At 40.0% G+C, this 24,041-nt stretch overlaps 2 protein-coding genes across 4 annotated transcripts; one reads left to right on the top strand and one right to left on the bottom strand.

Moving 5' to 3' along the window:
* Positions 1–12,738: 12,738 nt before the first annotated feature.
* On the bottom strand, positions 12,739–24,026 carry LOC139626767 (protein SPO16 homolog). Of its 2 annotated transcripts, XM_071487254.1 has the most exons (6): positions 23,664–24,026; positions 23,324–23,417; positions 22,964–23,135; positions 22,735–22,813; positions 14,118–14,181; positions 12,739–12,841 (listed from the first exon to the last, which is right to left on the bottom strand). In XM_071487254.1, exons 1-5 carry the CDS (start codon positions 23,727–23,729, stop codon positions 14,137–14,139), a joined length of 456 nt encoding a protein of 151 aa, XP_071343355.1. In that variant the 5' UTR covers positions 23,730–24,026; the 3' UTR covers positions 12,739–12,841; positions 14,118–14,136. The 2 variants fall into 2 exon arrangements, with proteins under 2 accessions (XP_071343355.1, XP_071343354.1); XM_071487253.1 differs by lacking the exons at positions 12,739–12,841; positions 14,118–14,181 and adding an exon at positions 22,267–22,635 and having other exon boundaries at positions 23,664–24,021.
* Positions 13,789–22,346, top strand: LOC139626766 (glomulin-like). 2 transcript variants are annotated; one of them, XM_071487252.1, is made up of 18 exons: positions 13,789–13,981; positions 14,716–14,841; positions 16,265–16,375; positions 16,451–16,559; positions 17,108–17,357; positions 17,821–17,911; positions 18,019–18,185; positions 18,312–18,365; positions 18,457–18,487; positions 18,612–18,701; positions 19,066–19,107; positions 19,219–19,292; positions 20,611–20,695; positions 20,830–20,939; positions 21,553–21,616; positions 21,706–21,841; positions 21,954–22,048; positions 22,127–22,346. In XM_071487252.1, exons 1-18 carry the CDS (start codon positions 13,943–13,945, stop codon positions 22,220–22,222), a joined length of 1,770 nt encoding a protein of 589 aa, XP_071343353.1. In that variant the 5' UTR covers positions 13,789–13,942; the 3' UTR covers positions 22,223–22,346. The 2 variants fall into 2 exon arrangements, 1 of the variants encoding a protein (XP_071343353.1); XR_011692414.1 differs by lacking the exon at positions 22,127–22,346 and having other exon boundaries at positions 21,710–21,841.
* Positions 24,027–24,041: the final 15 nt, after the last annotated feature.

The following is a 24,041-nucleotide window of genomic DNA, read 5'->3' as shown; positions in this document are numbered from 1 at the left end:
TGAACAGAAAGTGATTAAATGTGGGGTGGATTACAGGACATCAGAGTGTGCAGTTTTTAACTATCAGGCAACAAGAAATCCTATTGAGATAGTATTTACAGCAAATTAAAACAATACAGCAGGCTATATATATATAATATATATATATATATATATATATATATATATATATATATAGAGGCTATACACAAATGAACACAAATGTGAGGTATGACTTCCATTCAGTCATAATCAGAAGATAATAAGCCATAACAAATCCATTAGCTTATAAGAAAGATACAGTTATTTTCATATAATCTCTATCACTTTGATACTATGGATATAAGTGCTGGTTAGGTGACTTGAACAACTGTCTTTTTACTTACTTCTTTCACTGTGCCCTCTTTTCTAACGCTAACAAGACAAAAGAGAAACAATCAGTTAGTTGTCTTCCCTCAACATTGATTGAAATCACTGACTCACAAGGATTTTCTCTGCCTCACTTCCCCCCAGATCGTACAACATCCAGGCCTGCAAAAATACTGAATATTTTAAACCCCAGGACGAACAGACTGCAGGAGAAACAGGAAAAGGCGAGCTCATTTAAAGCCACACTTACTGGAGCTGTGCACAGCGCTTCAACGTGGCACAAGAGTGAGTCACGTCATTTATATAAAAATAAACTTCAAGTGCGACAGGCCCACATTCCCTACTGTAAAAGTAGTTTAAAAAAAATATATGTTAAAACGGTATTTGGCTGAGTGGTTCATGCAGCAGGAAAAGGGCACAGTCTCAGTGATGCTGGGTCTGATCACAGGGGGTTTTCCTCCTGTTGCAGTGAGTTTGTTGTTAAGAGCCTTTAACACTGAGGCAAGCTCGAGCCACCTGCCTGACCAAAACCCTTTGAGACACTGAGCAAAGGGGTGATTTCAGGTGTGACCTCTCACTTCTGTGCAGAGCAGGTACACTATGACTGAACTTCTGACACCAAACTCCACTTATAACTTTTTGTCCGACTTAAAACAAAAGTTTGTGATTTTGAAACCAAATCATCCATGATGGGTATTTTTAAATTTTTTTCTTTCAATCTCATAAGGTATTGCATGGTTCCCTCTGAGAAAAGATCTGCAGGCACAATCTCAGAGAGAAGCTTTTCAAGCACAAATCTTCAAACGAGCCATTAGGCTGACCAGATTTCCTCCAAGGGCATGGGTGGATTTTTTTTTAAAGCATTACCCCACTGCCCCGAGGCATATCAAATATGGATAGAATACGGCTCGATCGATTGGAGTGGGCGAGTAATCAGAGCATTGCAGTCTGAGGCTTAAATCTAGGCCTGCATCTCGGTCCATAAGTGCACACGCTCGAGAAACATGCACAACACGCACATCAACCATACACACTGCATGCTGCGCACACAGAGGTCCAACTGGATTAATTTCTCTTGACAGACACAGTTGTGCAATTAGAAAGTTCAGTGTCGTGGTTTTGGATGATTCATTATTAATTTCAAATTAAATATAAATTATAAAAGAGGGATTTTAGAAACATACTTCTGTGTTTGATTTTGATTTTTTTTCTTCTACTGTTTAAACTGCACACATTCCCAATCTGGAATTAAACAAGAGAATCTATTATTGGTTTTATTGTCAGATTGACTGAGGAAAAGAGTTCATTTGCCTCTGGTTCCCCTTGTTAAGAGACAACACCTTTGAAATAAGATGTGAAAACATTGGGGAAGATGTTACCACAGGTCACCAAGCAGCAACAGCTTTTGAAACCAAACTCCCGATTTACAACTGCGATATTCAGCTTGACGCACCAAAGGAAAGAATGTGATTAAAACATCACATGCAAACACATTCAGTAAGGCAGCCACTATGAGGAGAGAGCAAATGTGATCATTTCCCTGAGGGCAAGTAGACCTGCTGTGTATAATGTAATAATAATGTGGTATTTGCTCTCACGGTGTGTTCAGCAGATTTGACACAGGTTTGACGGGTTGATTTGACACAGGTTGATTTCTGGCTGCAAGTTTCTGAAGAAAAAGCACTGATTCATATGGTTGATACAGGAAGTGATGATAAGAAGTTCTTGCAACATGAAAAGATATGAAATAAAACTTTTCATACCTTCTGTACACACATTTTTATTTAGGGAAGTTTCTGCATCAGACAGACTTTTCCTGCTCACCTGTCCCCTCCCCTGTGGTTGACACGCCAGCTAAGCTGGGGCAGACGATGAGAGGCACGGCTCATATAGGCCACAGCTCTTTTGTTGCGCAGGCTTATTCATTATTCACCTGATCTGAAAAACAGACTGCAAACCAACTGCACAGCTGTCATCAAGCAACAAGGCGTAGGCACAAATTATTCATGACTTTGCAAAGAAAAGGCAGCAGAATGATGGGAAAATAATAACAAGAGACATCAGCGAGGCAGCTGACAGGCTGAACACGTGTGGGGAGAGCCGGGCCTCTTCAGGCTAACAAGCTTCCTCCAGCCGCAGCCAAGCCGCACTTCCCCCCGACGACCGCTTTTAGCTACCACACAGACTTTTACAGGGCAGCATCGAACGAGGAGGCATATGTGTTTGTTTTGGAGATTTTTATTCCGTTCATAAAGCAATTTATCTCCAGTTTAAGTTTGATTTAGTTTAGTATCTTTTGATGTTGGAGCAACTGTCTGAGGTGTAGGGTACACCCTGACTCTTGCACGTTGCATGGTAGGAAGGTTTCTAGTCTGCCATGAAACTGACTGGGATTAGTGGTTCAGAGAGTGTTTCATATGAATCATAGAAGGATCAGTTCTAGATTTGATTTTCTCTGTTTCCTCCCTCTTGGTAATATGTCACCTCATTTCATTTCTATGCTGATGACACGTATCTATACCTTCCAATAAATACCTCGATGTGCTGTCTTTACAGAAACATCCTTTTGAAGTAAAAACTGAATTGTAACCCATTTTCTTTATCTTAATGCAGACAAAACAGATGTTCTTATTACTAGTCCTCAGCATATTTCAGATCAGGTATCATCAAATCCAGGATTCTTATTGTACAACATTAAACCTGGAGATAACAATCATGGAAGGCTGTAGCATTTAATTCCAGCTTAAAAATTTAATCACTGTTACTAACTGTGTCCAGTCAACACAGGTAGATGCCTTTGTTTTGTCTCCTCCTGCATTTTTTACTGGCTGTAATCAAAAAGCCTTAGTCAGGCTACAGATTATACCATCCTCCAGAAGGATGGGTCATGTTACACCTGTTTCAGCTGCTCCCTGCTGCTTGGTTTATCATTTTAGAAATAATTTTAAAATTTCATGGATAACTTTTAGAGCATTACATGTCCAGACAACAAGCTACATCACTGTAGCAATACAAATCTAATTTAATTCACTTTTAGTTAGTTTAGTTAGTTTACTTTAGTTCATTCAGATATGCCACCTTATTTTACCCATGTTCGTTTTTATATTGTCTGGTTGTATTGTATATTTAATTGTTGGGGTCGGCTGCTTTGGCTTCAGGCTGTGATGCACTTTTAATTTTTGTTTAGAATAAATTAAGTTTATTAATCATTAATAATTTAATAATGAAGAAAGAGTGATTTTTGGACCATATTTTAAGCACAACATGATATGACACATTCAAGCAGTCAATGCAGGTGTGTGTGTGTGTGTGTGTGTGTGTGTGGTTGCATGTGTGTGGGGGTGGAGGGGATGGAAAGTGTTGTTGTTTTCACTTTTCAGGCCTGTTTATAATGGCATGTCCCAAGGTGTTTGTGCATGTGTGTGTGATTCTGAAGCCACGGCCACACACACACACACGCACACACACACACACACACACACACACACCAGTGACATCAGAAAATGGTGGAGGCCAAATGAGAGCGGACATTTTTTTCCAGCTGCCTTGAAAGCTTTCCATTAGCTGCGCTCTGTTCTGAGGGTCTGGGGCCCTGAACAGCATGAGCCCAGGGGGTGGGGTGGGTAGTGGTGGGTGTGTGGGCTAGGACGAGGGCTCACAGGTTTGATGAAAGAGGGGGGCTGGTGAGGCCATCCACTCATTTAAAGACATGTTTATCCGGTTCATTTAGCATTACATATCACTAGACAATTTGGATGTGAGCTGTCACTCAGGAACAAAAGGCTGCTCTGCCGTCACTCAGGACGAACTCGTGTCTGTGTCACAGTCCCCTGCTCTCTGGGCGCTTCTACACGCATTATTTTATATTCTGTACCTGACAAAAAGAACCTGTGTTCAATCCTTGTACTGCTTCTGCTGCTGGCCTTGTTGGCCTGGTTTCTGAAGTCACGTCTGATAACAAATGAATCCTGGAGGTGACATTAAAAGGATCCACTCTGGTTAAAAGGCTCAATAACAGAGATCCTCCTCTCTTCAGGGGAAAGGCAACACATGAAAAGAAAGTCAAGTGACAAGAAAGAGAGCTTTTAGTGTGTGGGTGATATTCTTGTTCCCTCATAAAAGGTTTTACATCGCTGAGAATTTGTGATGAGATGATGTGCAGAATGTAAAGCTGTGAGATTCATGCACAAATCATCGGATGCTACACAGTGAATGCGAGTGTAAATAAAACTGAGCTCTTAATTGTGCAGTAAAATTCTCTGTGGTAGAAGATCAAACCTCAATAGTTTCTATGTGTCCATAGCAGTCATGTAACAGTTCTTAAAGAAACTGTCATGTATAAAAGACTGCACAAAGTTTTTGCTCAGATTTTTTATGTTTTCTTTTATCAGAGAAGTTTTGATTTAAACCTGATTTTTCACTGTATTTTGTGAAAACCAAGAACAAGTGCTGGTGTTCAGAAAAGTGAAACATTTGAGAAGTGTGACTTCTTTAATTAAATGGAAAGGGGTTTGGGACATATTTACACATCTAAAAGTATCATTTTCATCATATTGGGACTAAAAGTTATTGCATCTAGATGTATATAGAAAATGTACAAACAATACTGAGTCCTAAATGCACAGTTATTTCAAATTCTGGCACATCTAAATTACATTACATTTACTCATTTGGTAGATGCTTTTATCCATAGCTACTTACAAGTGAGGGACATCAATAAAGCTTCAGTGCAGTAGGAGACCTCGGTGTAAGTATGAAGTCTATTTAATAAGTGAAAGGAAATCAAGTGAAGAAGTGCACCAAAAATGCATAGTAAGTGTGAAGTGTGTTAGGGTGTTAGAGGTGTTAGAGGAGGCGCTCTCGGAGGAGATGAGTCATCAAGAGATGTTTAAAGATAAAGTGAGACGCCCCTGCTCTGACAGTGGTAGCTCATTCCACCATCGGGGAACCACAGGCGAGAGCATTCTGGACTGTGATTGGCTTGTGTGCAGGGATGGCAACGTCAGATGATATTCCTTGGAGGAACACAGCATAGGCCTGTACGAGTGAGTTAAAGTAGTTGCAGTGCCAATAAGTTTTCATGATTTATTGTTTTACAACCCTGAATCAAAACAGATTTGATGTCACTTTTTGGAACTCTTCAAGTATCTCTGCGAAAAGGTGATTAAAAGGCACAAGTCAGGGGATGGATAAAAAGACGTCACTGAACATCCCTCCAGTCAAGTTAAATGAGTCATTGGGAAATGGAAAGAGTAGCTGTAAATCTGCCGTTTTCAAAAACCACACAGAAAAGGCTTAAAAACAGCATTAATGTTCTGGAGTGGCCTAGTTATATCAGAGTCCAGATCTCAGTTCAATCTGTGATCTGTGGCTTGATTTAAAAAAGGTTTGTCACTCGTGATCCTGATGCAATCGGACTGATCCCGAGCACTTTGTAAAGAAGAATGCGGAAAAATGACAGTTTCCAGATATGCAGAGCTGATAAAGACATATCCACCCAGACTCAAGGCAGTCAGTGCTGCCAAAGGTGAAATACTGACATGGAGTGAGTGACTAGGTACGCAAACATATACTTTGTATTTGTAATTAATTGTAGAGATCTGTTTTCACTGTTTCTGTTCACCAGTGTCAAAAAGCAACAATAAATCTGCTCTGATCAATGTTGTAAAACAAAACAACATTAAAACATCACTTTAACAGGGACTCAAAGCATAAATAAACAAACCATGTACAGTACAACCTAATGTTGTGTAGTCAGAATGTTAATTAAGAGGCAAGATGTGTTGTAATGCAGGAAAGTTTTGTGTCTCTGTCAAAATAACATCCAAAACCTCTTTCGGGTTGTATTATCTATCTCGATTTGTGAACGAGCAGGCAGCACAAGATGTTACTTCGTGATCCTGTCATCCCCTTAACCAGGCCTGATTGCAGCTATGAATCTGTCTAAAAAATTCATAAGATCCATTTCACAAATGACCAAGCCAAGCATGTGCCTGTATCTAAATAGCAAAGAGAGAGCGAGGCGAGGAAGATCTATAGGAGGAGCCCTCAGCCAGAGGAAGGAGCACAAAATGACAAAGATTTATTCTAAGCCATGATCAAATATTTATGCTGAGGCATTCAAGTAAAGTTACTTTTTGTGTTCTGATTTAATGAATGATTTGAGCAGGGGTAGTGCTGGGAGGCACAGATGTTGGGTTTGCTGAAGCCTGCGCTAATGCCCATTCAGGGGTCTGTGTGGTCATGTGTCAGACTGCAGCAGGATCAAAGCAGAGTAATGCCATTGTGGCGATTGCAGCGTGGAGGAGTAGGATGGTAAGTACTGCCACAGCCCCAGAGGTCTACACCGGGCCGTGGACTGGCCAAATAAGGCAAGACAATAATTACTATATTCATATATTGTCTCCTGCAAAAGAAGCATTTTCAACCTTTTTCTGCTCTTTCATCCATAAACTGAAACTGACACTGAACCAAGTCCACATATCTTTAAGGCACAACATCAACCCAATTCTGTTTTATCATGTGCCACTATGTTGCCAATCAGTCTATTAGAGATGGACCACTTTACAACAGGACTGCGCACAGTGGGATTGATCCAAAATGACAAAGCCACAGTCAAAGGAAATTGATCCAGGCAGTGCAGTGACTCTCCCATTCTCCCTCTGGCATCCTCTGAAACATTAATGACCCCAAGCTGAATCTGATCTGGCCTTCTTTACTCGGTGTTTTGTCTTTAACTTAAAGCTGTCTGCGCACTGGTTATATTCACTTCACATCCTCTGAGAGAATTATAAAAGAAAACGACTTAAAAAAAATCAACCCCAAACTGAAAAGACAAAAGATGAAGTCACCTCAAATAAACAAATTAGACAACTAACAAATAATACAGTATAAAAACTTTGGCTAGTAGTGAGAGAACAAAGTTGTGAAGTCTATACATTCAAAGAAAGGTCCAGATCAGATGACCTGAAAGGAAGCTGTGAGTGGGCAGGAAGTGCCAGGAGACATCTGTGGCAGGTGAAATAGAAATTCTAACACTTGAGTGAACACTTAAACGGATAAAGGGAGTTTGAAAAAAAAAAAAAAAAAAAAAGGCTAAAAGCCTCCATCACTTCCAACAAGACATTGGTACCCCAAACACAGTGTGTCAGCATCTTTAAACACCGGAGAGAAGGGGAGATGACAGAATCGTTTTGACAGCCAGTTCACATGTAACATCTCCGATTCATCCACCTTGGGGAGTTGCTGGGCAGTTTTACCCCGCTGCCGGGGGAAACAAGCCCCGTGTGCGATAGCAGAGTGGGCTGGGCCGAGCTTGTGCGCCGCGCCACGCACCACTTATTGATCAGAGTCAGACAGGGTGTCAGTCTCCACAGCCCTGAGATACAGCAGGCAAGCAGCAGTTTTCTGTGTCTATCAAGGCGTCCGCTCTGTGTGTATTGATTGGGAACAACTCGACACTGGGAATTGTCATCAAAATGCAGGTTTACAAAAGGTTGAGCAGGCAATGGTGAGGTCTGTATGGTCCAGGCAGTATGGATTTGTTGATGCAGTTCCCCCAGCAGCACTCGATGCCAGACAGATGCTGCAGCTAAGGAAAGACTGAGGTGTGCGACCTGGGCCTTTGTCTCACCTTGGGAGCTTTCACCTCACAGTACACTGGTAGATAAAGCAGCTTTATGTCATGTTGAAAGATGAGAAAAAGACTGGACGACATTACCGCGACAGCTTTTGCCAGAGCACAAACAGATGTTCTCCAAACACACTCAGACCGCACACGCAGCCCCTCCCTGCGATTGTTTGCTACAGGGCCAAAGCTTTTACAAAAAGGGGCCAAGGTCAGGATTCTCCCTTGTGAGACCACCATCTCCATTAGCTGTCAGTACACCGGGGTCTCCCTCTGCCCCTGAATATATTCTACTTCTAGACTCCACTTCAAGACGACTGGTGAGAGAGGAAGAAAAATAAAATGAATGGTTCACGTGAACTTGCCTCCACATCACAAGGACACAGACTTGGAGTTGTGTCTGTGTGTCGACTAAGTTCGTCTGTTTACCCCTGTAGCTTCCAACCATACAAAAAATTAACTTTTCTTTCTGTTGCGGTTTTGACAATCTGTCTGAGATTTTAGCTGCTGTCCAAACAGAGGAGGAGAACAGAACTACAGCAAATCCCATCAAAAAGGACCAAATAATTGATCCTACCAACAAGTATTTTAGTCTGATATTGACCAGATATTATTCATCTGTCCCACAGAGCTCCAATGTCTACAAACACATCAATGACTCACACAATCATGTCTCCTAAAAATTTAATAACTAATAATCATTTCCTCTGAACATGATTGAGTCAGCGATTACGTTATCTACAAAATGTATTTGCTGTTGCAGTTTAGTTGTACACAAACAACATTTTTAGGTAACACACATACACACGCGCACACACACACACACACACACACTCATGCATCATGTGTATTAATCCATGTTTAATTACAGTCACTGACTAATGCCCTATTTACACTTGTTTGAGTAATGTTGCTGAAATCCACAGCTCTCGGCTGTTTTAGGAAATCACTGAGACTTTTTTGAAATAAAACTATGAAGCTTCTTTGTGACCTGTTTTATTTAAGATGTGTATCTTCAGTGAGAGTGAATATTCTTGACAGCCACAGACAGTCAGAAAGCACCAAAAGTCACATTGTTGGTTTGTTGGTTATTTCCTCAGATTTTTTTGCCACTAAGAAAAATACAGGATAACATAAACCTTGCCCCTTACAGCAGTGAAAACTACACTTAACAAACTAAACATCTATTTCTACAAACAGAGCCTTGGTTACTCTGAAAATCCACTAAGTGTGGATAGTTGTCATCAGAAGAAACAATACAAATAATCACTGTCCATAGGTCTGTGGATTACGGAGCCTCTATTTTTTTTCATTGTTTGTCTTTTTTTCCCACAGAAGAAAAAGACACAGGTGAACCGAGATAAGGGAACCGAGAAAGGCAGTCAGATATTCACAATGTATTAAACCACAGTATGTAGGATAAACCAACACTGCAAAGAGCCCTGATCAAGAGAATAAAGTATCTACACTGGAAAATAAAGACAGAAGGTTTTATACAGAAAAGTCAACCCTTAAAGTAATTCTAAGTAGACTGCAGACATTAATTGAAGAGCTTCTGAAGTATGAAGAAGTGTGTCCCCTTAGACAGTCTTGGTTTGGGTCAAACAGTAAAGCAGCAATCACAAAAGCAAATCTGGACTGTATAAAAATATCTTAAAATCAAATTCGTCTGCACGTCCCAGAAAGCAGCAGTGGAGCTGAAGCAGGACCCGAGGGAGAGGCCCTAAACATGGCAGTTTTTCTTGACAAGCACAGCGGGGCCTGGGGAGGTGCTGGGCAGACACGAGAGCTTGCAGCAGTCTGCCGAGGCCTCCGGGGGACACCGAATGGATAAATAGTTCACTTAGAACCTCTTGCTCTCTAAGAGGTCACAAAGGAAATATGGGATAGAAGGGGAAAATGGAGCAGCTTTATCTTGCTCTCATAGGATTGCTGCTTGTTTGTATACTACACTGCTCCATAAATACTGCACTATCTGCTTTATGACTGAAATGATACAGACAGCTGTGCTTCATTCATTTAACAACAAACTAATGTTCCTTTACCTCGTGCTGCATCAGGACGCATCAACACATAATAAACAATGAGCTATATCCTCAAAAACACACACCTTTAAATTTCATTACAGAAAAAAAACACAACTGAATGAATTAAAACTCAATCCTAAACTAATCTACTGCATTTCTTTCTGGATATAATAGAAGTCCATCCTCTACATACCTTGTTACACAATTGTGTTGTTGTAGTAGTCCAGTAAATTAAATATAAATGGATATGTGATATCGGTGACCTGAGATATGCCTCTGAACACCGCTGCCCACATGCCTAGATAGCACACAGACGGTCACACAGTGTCTTCACCGGACCTGAAGATTCATGGAAACAGATACTTCAGTCAAGGCTTCCGAATAAATGTACTTGTTAATCTAAATAAATTACAGGTGTAAAGTGAAGCTGCAGACTGTGTGTCAGATTTCACGCTGGAACATTTTATCTCCTGACTCATCGATACAGGTACCAATATACTTTATTGGCCACACTATACATTAAAGGTTGTGTTGATGTTTTGGGTTTTTAATGCTGTGTATTTTCTCATGTGCTAATGCCTATATTCTTATTTTTTTGTCTTTTAATGTAAAGCACAGTGTGTTTACTTGTAATGATATGTGCTCTATAAATAAAATTGTCATTTTCATTGCCACACTTTCCTCACGCCACACACCACTGTCATGCACCATATAAGTATGAAACCAAACCAGATCTAAGAGAAGGTTTGGACAAAACATTTAAGCCAACAGTCGTCAACCTAAAATCAATCAGACATTTCAGACTAAGCAGTCTGATTTTCTTCTCATGTACCTGCAGTGGTGGAGTAGTGCACAATGCTGAGGTACTTTTACTCATATTATTTAGCAACACTTGAATCAGAGTCTGATCACAGTGTTTCAGCTGTGTGGTCACTGTCAGTCAAATCTGGTCAAACCAGATTAAGAGTTTTTGAGTGTTAAAACTCTTAATAAACAATAAGATGTGGCTTGAAATGACTGATGTAAATATGTATATGTATGTTATAAACACATACTTGATTTGAAGTAAATACATTTGGCTGATAATACTTCTGTGCTTTTACTTAGGTATAATTGTGAACGCAGGACTTTTTGTATACATGTGGCCTCAAGGTGTTGAATGACAAATCGGTTCTACACTCATGGCCCTCCAGACAAACAGTGCCCTCCTGAGTTGGAAAGTAATTACTGCTTCTACTCACTCATCTGGACATTTGTATTCTTTTAAATGAAAAATAAAAATCAGCAAATCAAGGAGCAAACACCTTTACTAATATGGACAAGTTATTTTTTCTATGTAAAGCTGCACCAGTTTTAACCAAAATACATTTTCACTGTTTTATACCAATTAATGTAAAAACAGGAGTAGTTCCAGTCCAATGAAAATAATTCATTTCAGGCCAGAGAGTCTGCTCAGTGAGAAAAATAATTTGTATTTAAAATCCAATTCAAACAACAAGTTGTATTAATTTTATATGATGTATAAGATGGTGTGCTGTAGGCTCTGGCAACTGAAAGTAAAAGCAGACAAAAAGAAGAGCATGTGGCTGGTATTGTTTTCGTATTGTTTTCGCATTGTGAGTCTGTGTGTGTGTGTGTGTGTGTGTGTGTGTGTGTGTGTGTGTATGTGTGTGTGTATGTGTGTGTGGAGGCAGTTTTGAGTACTTTGACAGGTTTATATATGTTATATATTTTGTCACAGCAATAGAGTTGCAACTGTGCAAAATACAGTCATGAAACTTTACATGCAGCTGAGATCAGAGTAAAGGCTCAGTTTGAAGATGGGTGTGGTCTGACCCATGAGTATTGAGTACTCACGTAATACTGTAACTGTACAATGATGTGGTGAACACTACTGTGTACATGTGCAATAATGTAGTAATGGCTACAGATTACTTGTGTAATAACGTAGTAATGACCTTAATAACTACTGCGTGCTCATGGGTGGGAACGTGTTGACGGCTGTCGTGGCTCCTTTGATCTCATCACAAGATGGTCTCTAGTTTGCTTTTGTGTCTGCTCCTCCCCGGGACAACTGTCAAAACTAAACCTCATCAGCCAGCAATTAAGAATGACAAAATCAGGCACAAACACGGAGTGAGCAGCAGTGTGTGTGTTGTATTTGCTTTGTGGCTTTTGTCTAAGGCTTTCATCACACAGTAATACAGAGAGCAAACCTGAGCAGCAGATGTTGGCTAAATCCAACCGTTCAAACACGCTTCTCTCCCTATTCATCTAAAATCAGGACTTGAGCTGCTCCTTTACTGAAGCTGTCTGGCTCCAGCAGGAAGTCAGTGATTGTTTTTCTATTATATTACACATGCATGTGAACACTGGGGAGGGGAGGGGGCCTTTGTGTTTACACAGAGGAGCAATATGTTGTCATTCAGCAATCATGGAAAAGCATTCTTAATCCTTGTGCCTCTCTGTACAACAGGCTTTTCCATTTAATCATACAGAAAAGTCTGGAGCAGCCAGCAAACATCACAGGTAGATTTATTTGTCTGATACAGTCAAAACACAAAGAGGCTCAGACCACAGCTGCTCATGTTAACTAAAAGGAACATAGCACTTACCTGTTCAGTGTAATAATTACAAATACGTTATTCTACTTGTTAACCTTTTGCCAAATCATACAATTGTCATTTCCACTAAGAAGCTGTGTAAAACAAAAGCTTTGCAATAAAAATGTACCTTTATGGTCAGATTTTTTCTCAAGGACCTTTCTGTGTTTGGCTGCATTCACCTTTTCCTCAGTTCTGGTCGGTCCCCCTGCCCCTGCTGTCGCCTCCATGCTTCCCTGCAGGGGTTTGTCATCAAGGGTTATTGAGTGTAGCTTGATAGGAAAAAATGTACAATTAAATCTACAACACAATAAGGTGTGCAAAACATGAAGGCGTCTGAATACTTTCTGAAGCAGGATGTGGACCACCTCTCAGAATAGACCAATACAATTTAACAGCACCCCAAACTGTGGCTACAAACAACCATAACCTTTAACTAACACCTCTCTAAAACAGTTTCAGCAAAAACAGGATTTCAGAAGTTTCTCAGGCACTCATTGCCTTCCTTTAACATCTGCACAGTATAAAAATAAACTACTGGAGACTTTAAGATCACTTTAGATGCACAACGTACATAATAAACATAATCTGCTATAACATAACTTTTATGAGTTACAAACTTATATTGCTGCCTTTATTAAATCTGTCTGCACATTGTAAATTTGTTATCACACACTGACAACTCATCTTTGATGATAAGAGAAGTGGGCGGATATGATGATTACTGTGATGAACAACAAACAACTTTCAAGTCTATGAAATGAAATGAAACCTGTAGCTGCTGGAAAACACAACTCAGCAATCTACAGTAAAATCTCCCAGCATGCTTTGAAGAATGGTTAGCAGTCAGCAACCGATTTGTATTTTGGTCACAGTGATCAGTCAGTGTTTAGTGATGTATGCCCACAGACAGTACAGGCAAATATTTCAGTGAACAGATGTGTGAGTGGGTATTAGAGTTGGATAAACACAAACACGTGCAGTTGACTACAACATTATTTACAACAGGGGTTCAGGACTGGGAGTGTGATTACGAGTGGATCCTTCCAGACAGTTCCACATTTTCTATGACCGCAATAAGTGCTCTGGTTTAATCCTATTACACGTGAAGCACAAAGGGAGATAAGAGGTTTACGTTGGGGTTCCTTACAGAGTGAGTCTCTCTTTCTCTCTCTCTCTCTCTCTCCCTCGAGACACCAGCAGAGCTTCACATTTGGTCCATTTGATAGTGGTGCTGACACTGGTTATTATACCTGCCTCAGCATCTGTTGTGCTGTGTTGAAAATAAAGACATTCTGATAATAGGATTGCCTGTGAGGACTGAGGAGACACTGACGATGAAGGAGGATCAGGTGAATGAAACAATCCAGAGATGGGTAAGTCAACAATATTCTTTCACTGTAATACAATTTAGCTGAGGCAGCCATACCCATGACCACCTATCATTATGAGTCTGTGTGGTACGACCTAGTGAAGAGTGTACCATTTAAATAAATGATTCAAATAACATACCTACTCGGACAGACTGGCATCAGAGTGAAGTAGAACTGGCCTCCTCGCTCACTACAACCACGTCCTGTTAAAACAAAAAAAGAAAACGTGGTGATAACAACCAGGTGTTTTCATCTACTTCCAAATTTACATAGGACTGTAGTAAATGCTTTTAACAGTATAGTATTTAACATTAGATTATTTTTATTCAAAAAACTGATATTGCTTAGACAATTTGCAATGAGGCGCATTTATAGTTAAAATAATTAAATATGATGTGGTCAAGATAAAAAAAAGGCTAATACCATTTTTTTCTAAATAAATGAAAGTATGTGAAATCTAACTATATATACACAATAATAATAATCATCATAATAATAATATGAATAATAATAAAACAACTATAATACTAATACTAATAATAGTAATAATAATAAAACTCAACAATATAATTAATATAGTAAACCAAGCAAAACCACAAGACAGATAAAAACCAACAGGAATAAACAACAGTCTTATAAAAACACCAGCCTGTACAAGTGGGTCTTAATAATACTCATTATCAGACAGAGTTAAAGCACATCATACAGTAATTTGATCATCCTCAATCTGTTTTTAGAGAGATACTCCAGAAGAAGATTTGAAACCAGAGGACTACCAGCAGTTCAAGAATCTGGGATCTGCATGTCTCAGTCTGGGTGACGATGCAAAGCTACTGAAATTTGTTCAGGATGAGAAAAACCAGGTATTTAGGTATTTCTCCTCCAGCAGCAACACATCTGGCAGAGAAAGATCTGCTCTAGCAGTAGTCACACCTCACAGGTCTGAAGTGACACTATACTGACAGTGTTTACTGTCATACGGGACTAAAAGCACACACGCAGCCACGCTGCAGCCTCCTGAGCGGCAGCAGCCACGTATGAACTGAAGTGAAGAGCAGCAGCCACTTTCCTGCCACGCAGCTATGCTACACATTAACATGCAGCCACTACTCTGTGCTTGCTGGCCTCATGACCTGGAGGTGTAGGGAGGAAACAAGCAGATATTCAGTCAGATTTCTCGCTCCACTGATAACCCTCTTCAATACAGCATTGCTCTAAGTGCCCTTGGTTGTCCTATCTCTCCACGCTTCATGCAGTTTTGTGTAGTGTACTTTTAGAAGCATCTTACTCCTTCCTCTTTCTGGGGGTAAAACAGTCTCAAGGGGGTCAAATGATTATCAAATGAGAAATCCCTGGCTTTCAACATGGAGGGAGATACAGGCAGCACTGGCAGTGATGGGATTGCATTCCTACAACAATTTATTAAATTCTGTTGAAAAGATATAGAATCTCTTGGCTGCCGTTTTGCATCAGAAGTGTGTCTTGGAAAAAACATCTACTAATAAACATGGCAGTCAATTCCATGAATATGGCAAACTTTTACAGTTCATTTTCATTACAGTACATTTCTAATATTGTAAGGGGTAAAGTCTAAACCTGCACTATGAAAAATGCCCTGAGATAACTTCTGTTATGATTTGGTTTCATATAAATGAAATTGACTTGACTCACCCATTATAGGAAAAATAGAGTTCAATTGGTACACTTCAAATTCCAAGGAAGTAGTTTTCAACAATAAATGTGTAATGAATGAATATTTCATTTGGTTTAAATCAAGCTTTCCTCTGTGGGACATTTGTATTACATATTTTTTTCTGGGCAACCTTTTGGAAATTATTAGGATATTAAAGTGTTACCCATGATTACACCAGCAGCCTGACCATGACAGACATCAGAGCTGACAACTTGTCACAGCTAGAGCCATCTAGCAAGGGCTGCCTCTCAGATACAGTAGCAAATATCTCGATGATGCCTCTCATTCAGTTATAGCCATTGAGATTCATGGCTTTGAAAAGCTCTGTAGCTCAACTGTCTTGGACATACCCAAACTTGCCTTCCAGCCACCCATTATCATGCTTTCCTTTTTTTTTTTTTTTTTTTGTCAGTCTGTGAGATCACACCACAGCTGGTAGTCAATCGGATGTAAAGCAAGCATGAAACTGCAGTTGTTGCATGCACCTTTTTCTGCAGTGACACATGCAAATGGAAAGGAAGGGTGCAGCGAATCTACAACATGAGGTTTTCCTTGGTTACTGATGAAGTAAGTTTGTTTTCTCTTGCTCGTAGGGAATTGTGAAGTCTATGGGTTGTGTTCTCATGGCACCTCTTGTAAATGAAGTAGTTAAAAAAGAGACGAGTCGGGATCCCTGCCAGGCTGCCATCACACATCTGACCAGAGTCAGTACAAACAATTCATTTATATAATGAGACATGCATCCTATACATTGGTTAAATGTCTGTTTCTTTGTTTAGACTTGCAGGCCAGAGGAGCTCCTGCATAGTTTGCTTGAACTAATCGAGGACATTCATCCGGGTGCCATTTCTGAGACCATCATAGCCCTTGTTCCACATCTCAAAACAGGTGACACAGCTTGTCATAAAGTCTTAATAATATGTTATGATGCCTTACAACTCATCATAATATTTTACAAGATCAAATATCACAACTGTTGTAAATTACTCATGTGGAAGAAAGCTGGTTATATAGAGCACCATAATGTTAATGATATACCCATGCACAATGAATGGAGCTTTAATAAGTAATTGTGGTAATTGACATTGTAAAGTCTAATAATCATACTTGTAATTACTGGTAACTGAGACACTATGCACTGTAATGGCTTATAGCAACTTTTACAATGCATTACACAAGTTCTAAAACCTTACTGAGGATACTCCTTTTACAATATTCTCAATTCTGTGATATTACTTATTGACACTGCCCACTTTTCTACATAATCGTATGTGTAACAATATTATCATACACATTGTCAATGATAGGGGTGTAGCTCCTTTGGATATAGTCATGGTCATTTTATTGGTGATTAAGTATGCTGTTGTTAAAAATGGTATTTGTCTCCCTCTGCTGTACATTAATGTTAACTAACATCAACCTTGTGTCTTGCAAAGTGCTGCTGCGGATGGAGGGCAGAAAGGCAGCCTGTGTGGGCTTGGTTCTGGCTGCGCTGCAGAAGCAGTTGTTTCATCTGCCTGTTCCTTACACCCAGCAGCAAGAGGAGGCTGATGAGCATGGTCTGGGTCGCTGCTGCATCGCCTTGGCTGAATTCACAAAGTCTTTTGTGGAGGAAATGAAGAAGAAAGATGGAAACTCTGTCTCCACCGCTGAGGACGAGGAGCTGAGAACCGAGCTTCTCAAGTTGTACGCTTCTCTCTTTATATATGGTTGTATGGTTTAAAAGAGATTAACTGCATCTCAGGAGATTAATAATGATAAATGCATATGGCCTATACACGTGTTTGAGAGATCACACGACTGAAATCTTTTTCATTAATTTGTAGTTTTTTGATGTACTTAATGCATCTGCTCATCTATTTTTTATTTATTTGCCCAAGAGTTTCTTTTCTAGATATATTATTTTGTAAGAGCATTATTTTTGAGTTTATTTATATTTAAATTACATCCTTAAATTTGGAAACTCAAAATTCTGTCTTTAAAAGCTAAATTTTTTTTTATATGTCTAAGACTGCGAGACAGTAATTGGTTTTAGGGTCTTTCAGTTGATGACTGTATATGTAACACTAACAAAACTTTAGTAAAACAGTTTAGTACTAGTGTACTATAGTAGAAGCATTAATGGCGAATTATATGTTTTTCCTTGCAGCTGCATGAGAAGCTTGAAAGAGCCTTTGCTAGAGGCTCAACTAAACCGAGAGAGGAAATCCTCTCTTTGGCTCTTTGCAACAGAGATAATGGTAAGACCAAGGTCTTCAATTCTTCATTTGTACTCTATAGAGAAGCAGCAATACAATGGATTATTTATCACCTTTTTAGAGATCAATTTCATTATCCATCTCTACAGGTCACGCTACCTGCAATCCAAGTGTCCCTCTCAGAGCTCCTGTTCTTCAACTCTCTGAAGAAAAACACTGTGATGGACAACAGTCAATCTAAGGAGTCCAGAGCATGTCTGGCTTATCTGCTGTTTGTCCAGCTCATCAGCATAGACAGCTTTCCAGCAGTGTTCAGGTGTGATGAGGAGCTATGATCTGGTCAGACTGATGATGCATATTCACTGACATACGTATGTGGCAGCGTTCATTGTAACTGTGCCGCACAAATGGTTTAAATAGCTTTTTTTTCCTGCTGTTCCAGTCCTATATTTGTTCTTCAGTGCAACATGGAATACATCAATGAACTTCTTAGCAGGTACACTGTTAACACAACATGAAGTGAATATGGTTCTTGTTTTAAAATGATCTGTTTCTTATAATTATATGTTATCTTGCTTCTTTGACAGCAAAAAGGAATCCCACCTGCTTAAAGGACTGGTAAGGGCACATCACTATGCAGTAGTTTTTTCCTAAAGGTGAGATTAGATCAAGTATGAATGTTGAAAACTAAAGTTTTTTGTTTGCTTTTTTTTCTTGGGCATAATTGTGTTTTATCAATTAGGCACTGTATGAAAAAAGCTTGGAGAGTGTGCAGGACAACAGTCTTCCAGTGACTCTACTGGAACTGAAGAGCTTTTATACTGTACCACAGGTAAGATGCTGCATTTTTACAATTTTAAAAGCTGAATTAGGACTTTCACTGTCACATAACACAACATGACCACAGTATGCTCATTAAATAAACTGGATGAGGGAAGTGACTGTAAAATTACAGGTTTAACTTTCAGTTCTTAATGATTGAGGCTGCATAATGCAGAACTGCAGCCTCGATAATTCGATCCACGGTTGGTAGACCTTTGTTGCGTGTCATCCCTGCCTCTGTAGTAGGTTGTATTAAAATACCAGTGTGCCCTATAGGCCAGTCATGTGATCAACACATATAGTTGAACCAAAGTCATGAACTATATGAATACTTTAGACCAATCAGTGACTTTTTGGTGCCCTGTAATTCACAGAATCTCCGTCAAGTACTCACTGACTGTCCACTGCAACATTTGGTGAGTATACAAATATCCTTGATGAGAGGAATGTATCCTACATCTGTGATACTGTTAAAACATTTACATTTGTTGATCTGAAATTCTCTTTTGTGATCACTGCTTCCCCAGAGAGAATCAGGACTACAGGTTTTCCAGCTCTTTATCAATAAATTAGATGCTGAGGCAAAGCACAAGTTTTTCAGGTGAGAACTGTCATCACAGGTAAAAAGAAATTACTATTCAAATATAACGTGTCTTTGTAAACTTGTTATGTTTTAGGATTTCTGTGGAGTTAATGCAAATACAATGCACATTTTGTGTATCAGTTATATTGCCTATAAAACGTGTGATTTTTCTTTTTATATCAATGAGCACTTTATTAAGAACACCTGCACAATCATCAAATTATGTGGCAGCAGTCTGATGCATAAAATCATCAAGATAGAGGTCTGGAGCTTCAGTTAATGCTCACATCAAACATCAGAATGAGGAAGAAATCTCAGTCTCAGATTGCTGGTCTCCTGGGATATTCACAGACAACACCCTCTAGAGTTTACTCAGAAAGGTATGAAAAACAAAGAAACATCCAGAGGGCAGCAGTTGTGTGGATGGAGACACCTTGATGATGAGAGGTCAGAGGAGAATGACCAGACTGTATGGAGCTGACAGTAACTCAGATAACCACTCTGTGGTTACTGTGATGGACAGAAAAGTGTCTCAGAACGAACAACATGTCCAACCTTGGGGTAGATGAGCTACAACAGCAGAAGACCACGCCAGGTTCCACTCCTGTCAGCCAAGAACAGAAATTTGAGGCTGCAGTGGATACAGGCTCAATAAAACTGGACAGTTGAAGACTGAAAAAATACGCCTGGTCTAATGAATCTGGTAGGGTCAGAATTTAGCCTCAGCAGCATGAACCCATGGACCCAACCTGCCTTGTGTTAACAGTCCAGGCAGGTGGTGGTGGTGTAATGGTTTTCCTGACTAAGTTTAGGCCTTATTTCCAATCAGTCACAATTTCTGACTATTGTTGCTGACAACGTGCTTCATTTTAGGGCCACAATTTACCATCTTCTAATGGCTACTTCCAGCATGATAATGCACCATGTCACAAAGCAAATGTTGTCTCAAACTGGTTTCATGAACATGACAGTGAGTTCAGTAACCTCCCCAGTCACTAGATGTGAATCCAGGAGATCACCTTTGGGATGTGGTAGAACAGGACATCGGCAGCATGAATGTGCATCTGTCAAATCTGCAGAAATGATGCGATGCAATCATGTCAACATGGAGCAGAGCCTCAAGGTAAAGTTTCCAACATCTTGTGGAATCAAAGCCACAAAGAAAAGAGGCTGTTTTGAGAGCAGAGGGAGGAACTAACCAGTATTATTGTGGTGTTCCTACTAAAGCGCTCAGCAGGCGTCTATTCTGAATTTGTTCCTGCTTCAACCTGCTGCTACTGTTTTCATCCCAATCATACTGACTAAGTGGACTTAACAATGATGTTTTCCTTTGTAGGTGCATGTTAAAAGTCAGCAACCATGCAGGAGTGGAGAGTTTTATAGTGAAGAACATCAAGAATCAAGTAGAATTTTCCATGAAGGTGAGAGATGTGTGCTAAATTCACATTACTATCTTTGATAAGACTTTAGAAGATCTCACCTTTGTGTTTAACCTCAGGTTTGATGGCTTAGTCACTGTTTGACCATTTTAATCTATGAAAACTCTCTTCTCTAGCCTGGTAATGCCAATAAATGGTTCCTGGGTGAGTCGATTCTCTCATTGCTGGGACTGGTGCTGTGTTTGCCTCAAGGTGCTGAGACCGATCTGCTCAACAATATGGACAGGTGACTGACATGGACAAGAGTTTAACTTACAGAAAGGCTTGCTCATTTGTAATTTATGAGTCTCCATCATGCATAATCCAGTGACTACTGATAACATATTTTACTATTTTCCAAAGCATAAACACCCCAATTTTCTGCCAGAGGTGATGCAGTCTGGAAGAAATGGTCAGTCTGTTGATCGTCAAAGTCGTACATTTTAAAAATCCCACACATCGGGGCTTTTATTTGGTCAAATCATAAACCACATAAGCTCTACACACACTCACACACACACACACACATATATATATATATATACATACATATATATATATATATATATATATATATCCTGCATGTTTTGGCCCATGTAAAACATATGGAAAACTGCATCTACATTTAAAATTAAGGCTGCATTTCATGAAATGTGGAGCTAAATTACTGCAGATTTAAATGTAATAAGTTCTGTGACATAATTAACTTTAGATCTAATTAGGTTACAGACCTCAAATTCAACTTTCTTGAAATGTGGCTTTCCTGCAGAGATCTGAAGACAAAAGGTCTGTAAATGTGAGAACTGGGACACTATATCCAGACTGAGCCATTAACCACTGCCCTGTCTTTGTTTATCCAGGATAATGGAGAGTCTGAATCTTCTGCGCTATCTACTTATCAGAGACAAAGAACTGTGGAGCAATGTAAGTTAGTCTCACTGGACTTTTACTGCTCTTCTGCCAGCCAGCCTGCTTAATGCAGAAAGCTGACCATATACTCCTCTTTCATTTAGAAAGATGTGTGGGAAGCGCTGGGCAGGATGAAAGACGAATACCTAAAAATGCTGCGTGTGTGTATCAGCATGTCAAGAGCACATTATTCTGCTGAACTGAAGGCACTGAGGGAGGATCAGAGGCTAAAGGCAAAAGGTAGGAATTTTCTGCTAATCTGATGAGACTGAAATAATCTTGCACAAATTACTCATGGAAGAATTGTCTCACAGTTTTCATAATGTGAACCATCTCTGTTGTCTTCCCCCAGAAGCCAGAGATGCTGCTAGATCCACCAGATTAGTCAAAAGCACGACGGTGAAACATGAGAAAGTCAATGATATGTCCCCAGAGGTCCAGCACCAGGTATCAAAACTTTATTTCCTATAAATTATTGATTTGATTTTGGCCTGTACACACAAGCTGACTATTCTCATGTCTCAGGTGTTGCAGAGTGCTTTGGTGACATTTGACCTGATGGAGAGTCTTATAGTCCGGATCGAAGAGATCACAGAGGAAAAGCTGAAGATCCCAAACTGAACCGAGGCCGCTTGTGCTCAAGTGTCACCCCTCAGACCACAGGGTTATTTTTCTAAACTCTGTTTTATTTTATGACTGATAAAAACACATGCACTCAATAAAGTGTGGACTTCTCTGTGTCAAAGTTAGAGTCAGAAATGTAAAAACAGAACAAACTGTGCTGAAACACATCTTTTACAGTACCTTTGCATTTGCATGTTCACCAATAAAGCTGGTTCTTAGCACCAAATAAAGCTACACAGGGAGGGACTGTGAGAAGATGCTGGATCACCTGCTGGATCACCTGCTGGATCACCTGCTGAACTTTACTGTATGTCTCTTAGCATCTCCCACACCGGACTACTTTCAATGATGTGAGCCTGAGCCAGAGACATCCGGTCGCGGATAGTGTCTATGTGGGGCTTACTGGTGGCCTGCACACAAACGAGACTTGGCTCACAAGATAGCAACAGTATTTCTAATGTATTATTTAGTATTAGCACATAACTGCTGTATACTGCCTTCATGTTTACCTTGGCAATAGTCAACATTCCTTTGACTATCTCAGCATTGTTTCGCACGGGCAGAATCTTGAGATTGCTGCCGAAGAACCTGAAAGAGAAGAAGACGTCATATCAGTTATTAGAAAGACGACCTGACAGATAATATAGATCTTACAATCGCAGTGCTCAAGTGACCAGAATCTTGGTTACATTAGTGTCAGTCAAGCAAAACAAGTGGGTAACACGGTCGCTTATCTACCTGCGCTGAATCCCTGACAAGATTTCCAATTCCTTTTTCCCAATAAAAGGAGCATACAGAAGTAGGAAGCTGTTGCGATGCACTTGCACAAACTTCTGTATCCTCTCAATGAGTCCTGATTCTTCAAAACGCTCTGGGGGGTCTTGAGGGTCCACCAACAGAAATGCAGTACCTGGGCAAGCAAGTTTTAAATGCCTTATATTGAACTAAACACAGCATCACATTATTTATCTTACTGTGAGGCTTAAAAAGAGCATGTGTTAGTGTGAGCTGTGTTATATAGTGGGTTAAACAAATGTAAGGCAGGAGAGCTACCAGTCCTGAAGCAGCAGGTGTTTACTGAGGTTACAGCAGGTTTACCTGACAGAGGAAAAATCACGGCTCCGGACTCAACACTGTCCGAGGACCTGAGTCGGTGCTGTTGTGCGCTGAGCCTCCGGTTTATGTCGTGGTCCTGGTAGAAATAAATAAAAACATTTCAATATATATAAATATATCGATATATTATATTGATATATATACGTAATTGATTCCTCTTAACTTCCAAATTAGGTGAAAAACACAATATGGTTATCGACCGTCGTCGTTTCGCCCGGCTGTAGCCCGTTAGCTACAAAACTAGCAAACATATTATTTATTTATTATTTATTTCACCGCCATTGGACCCGAGCCGTCAACAGGCTGAAGAGCTGACACTGACCCGGAGAGATGTGCTGACTATAATCGTTGTTTTCCAGGGAGGAGTCGTTTCTCTGTGTGTCGCCATCACCGACTGGTCGATGAAATGTGACTGATCAACTTGTTGTTGTTGTTGTTGTTGTTGCTGCTGTCCCTGCAGCACACAGCCAGTTAGGTCATGTTGAAGGAAGCCACAAGAGGTCACTGCGGTACTGTCCAACACAGGCTGTGGTGCTAACGATTTTATTTGTTTTTGTTTGTTTTTTGGCTAAGAATACCAAAAGCAATGCTAAAGCCCCTTTAAAGTTCACCTTACGTTAATGCACAGGTGCGTTTATTTGATTCACACGGATGTCCAGGTGTGCCTTCACAGGTGAAGCTAATCTTCAGCAGCTGGTCG

The sequence above is a fragment of the Trachinotus anak genome, unplaced genomic scaffold, assembly GCF_046630095.1.
Source record: "Trachinotus anak isolate AG129_WGS33_773 ecotype Australia unplaced genomic scaffold, CSIRO_AGI_Tana_v1 ptg000010l, whole genome shotgun sequence".
NCBI classification, from domain to species: Eukaryota; Metazoa; Chordata; class Actinopteri; order Carangiformes; family Carangidae; genus Trachinotus; species Trachinotus anak.
Note: the sequence above shows the minus strand (reverse complement) of the source record. Positions and strands in the feature narration are given on the sequence as shown.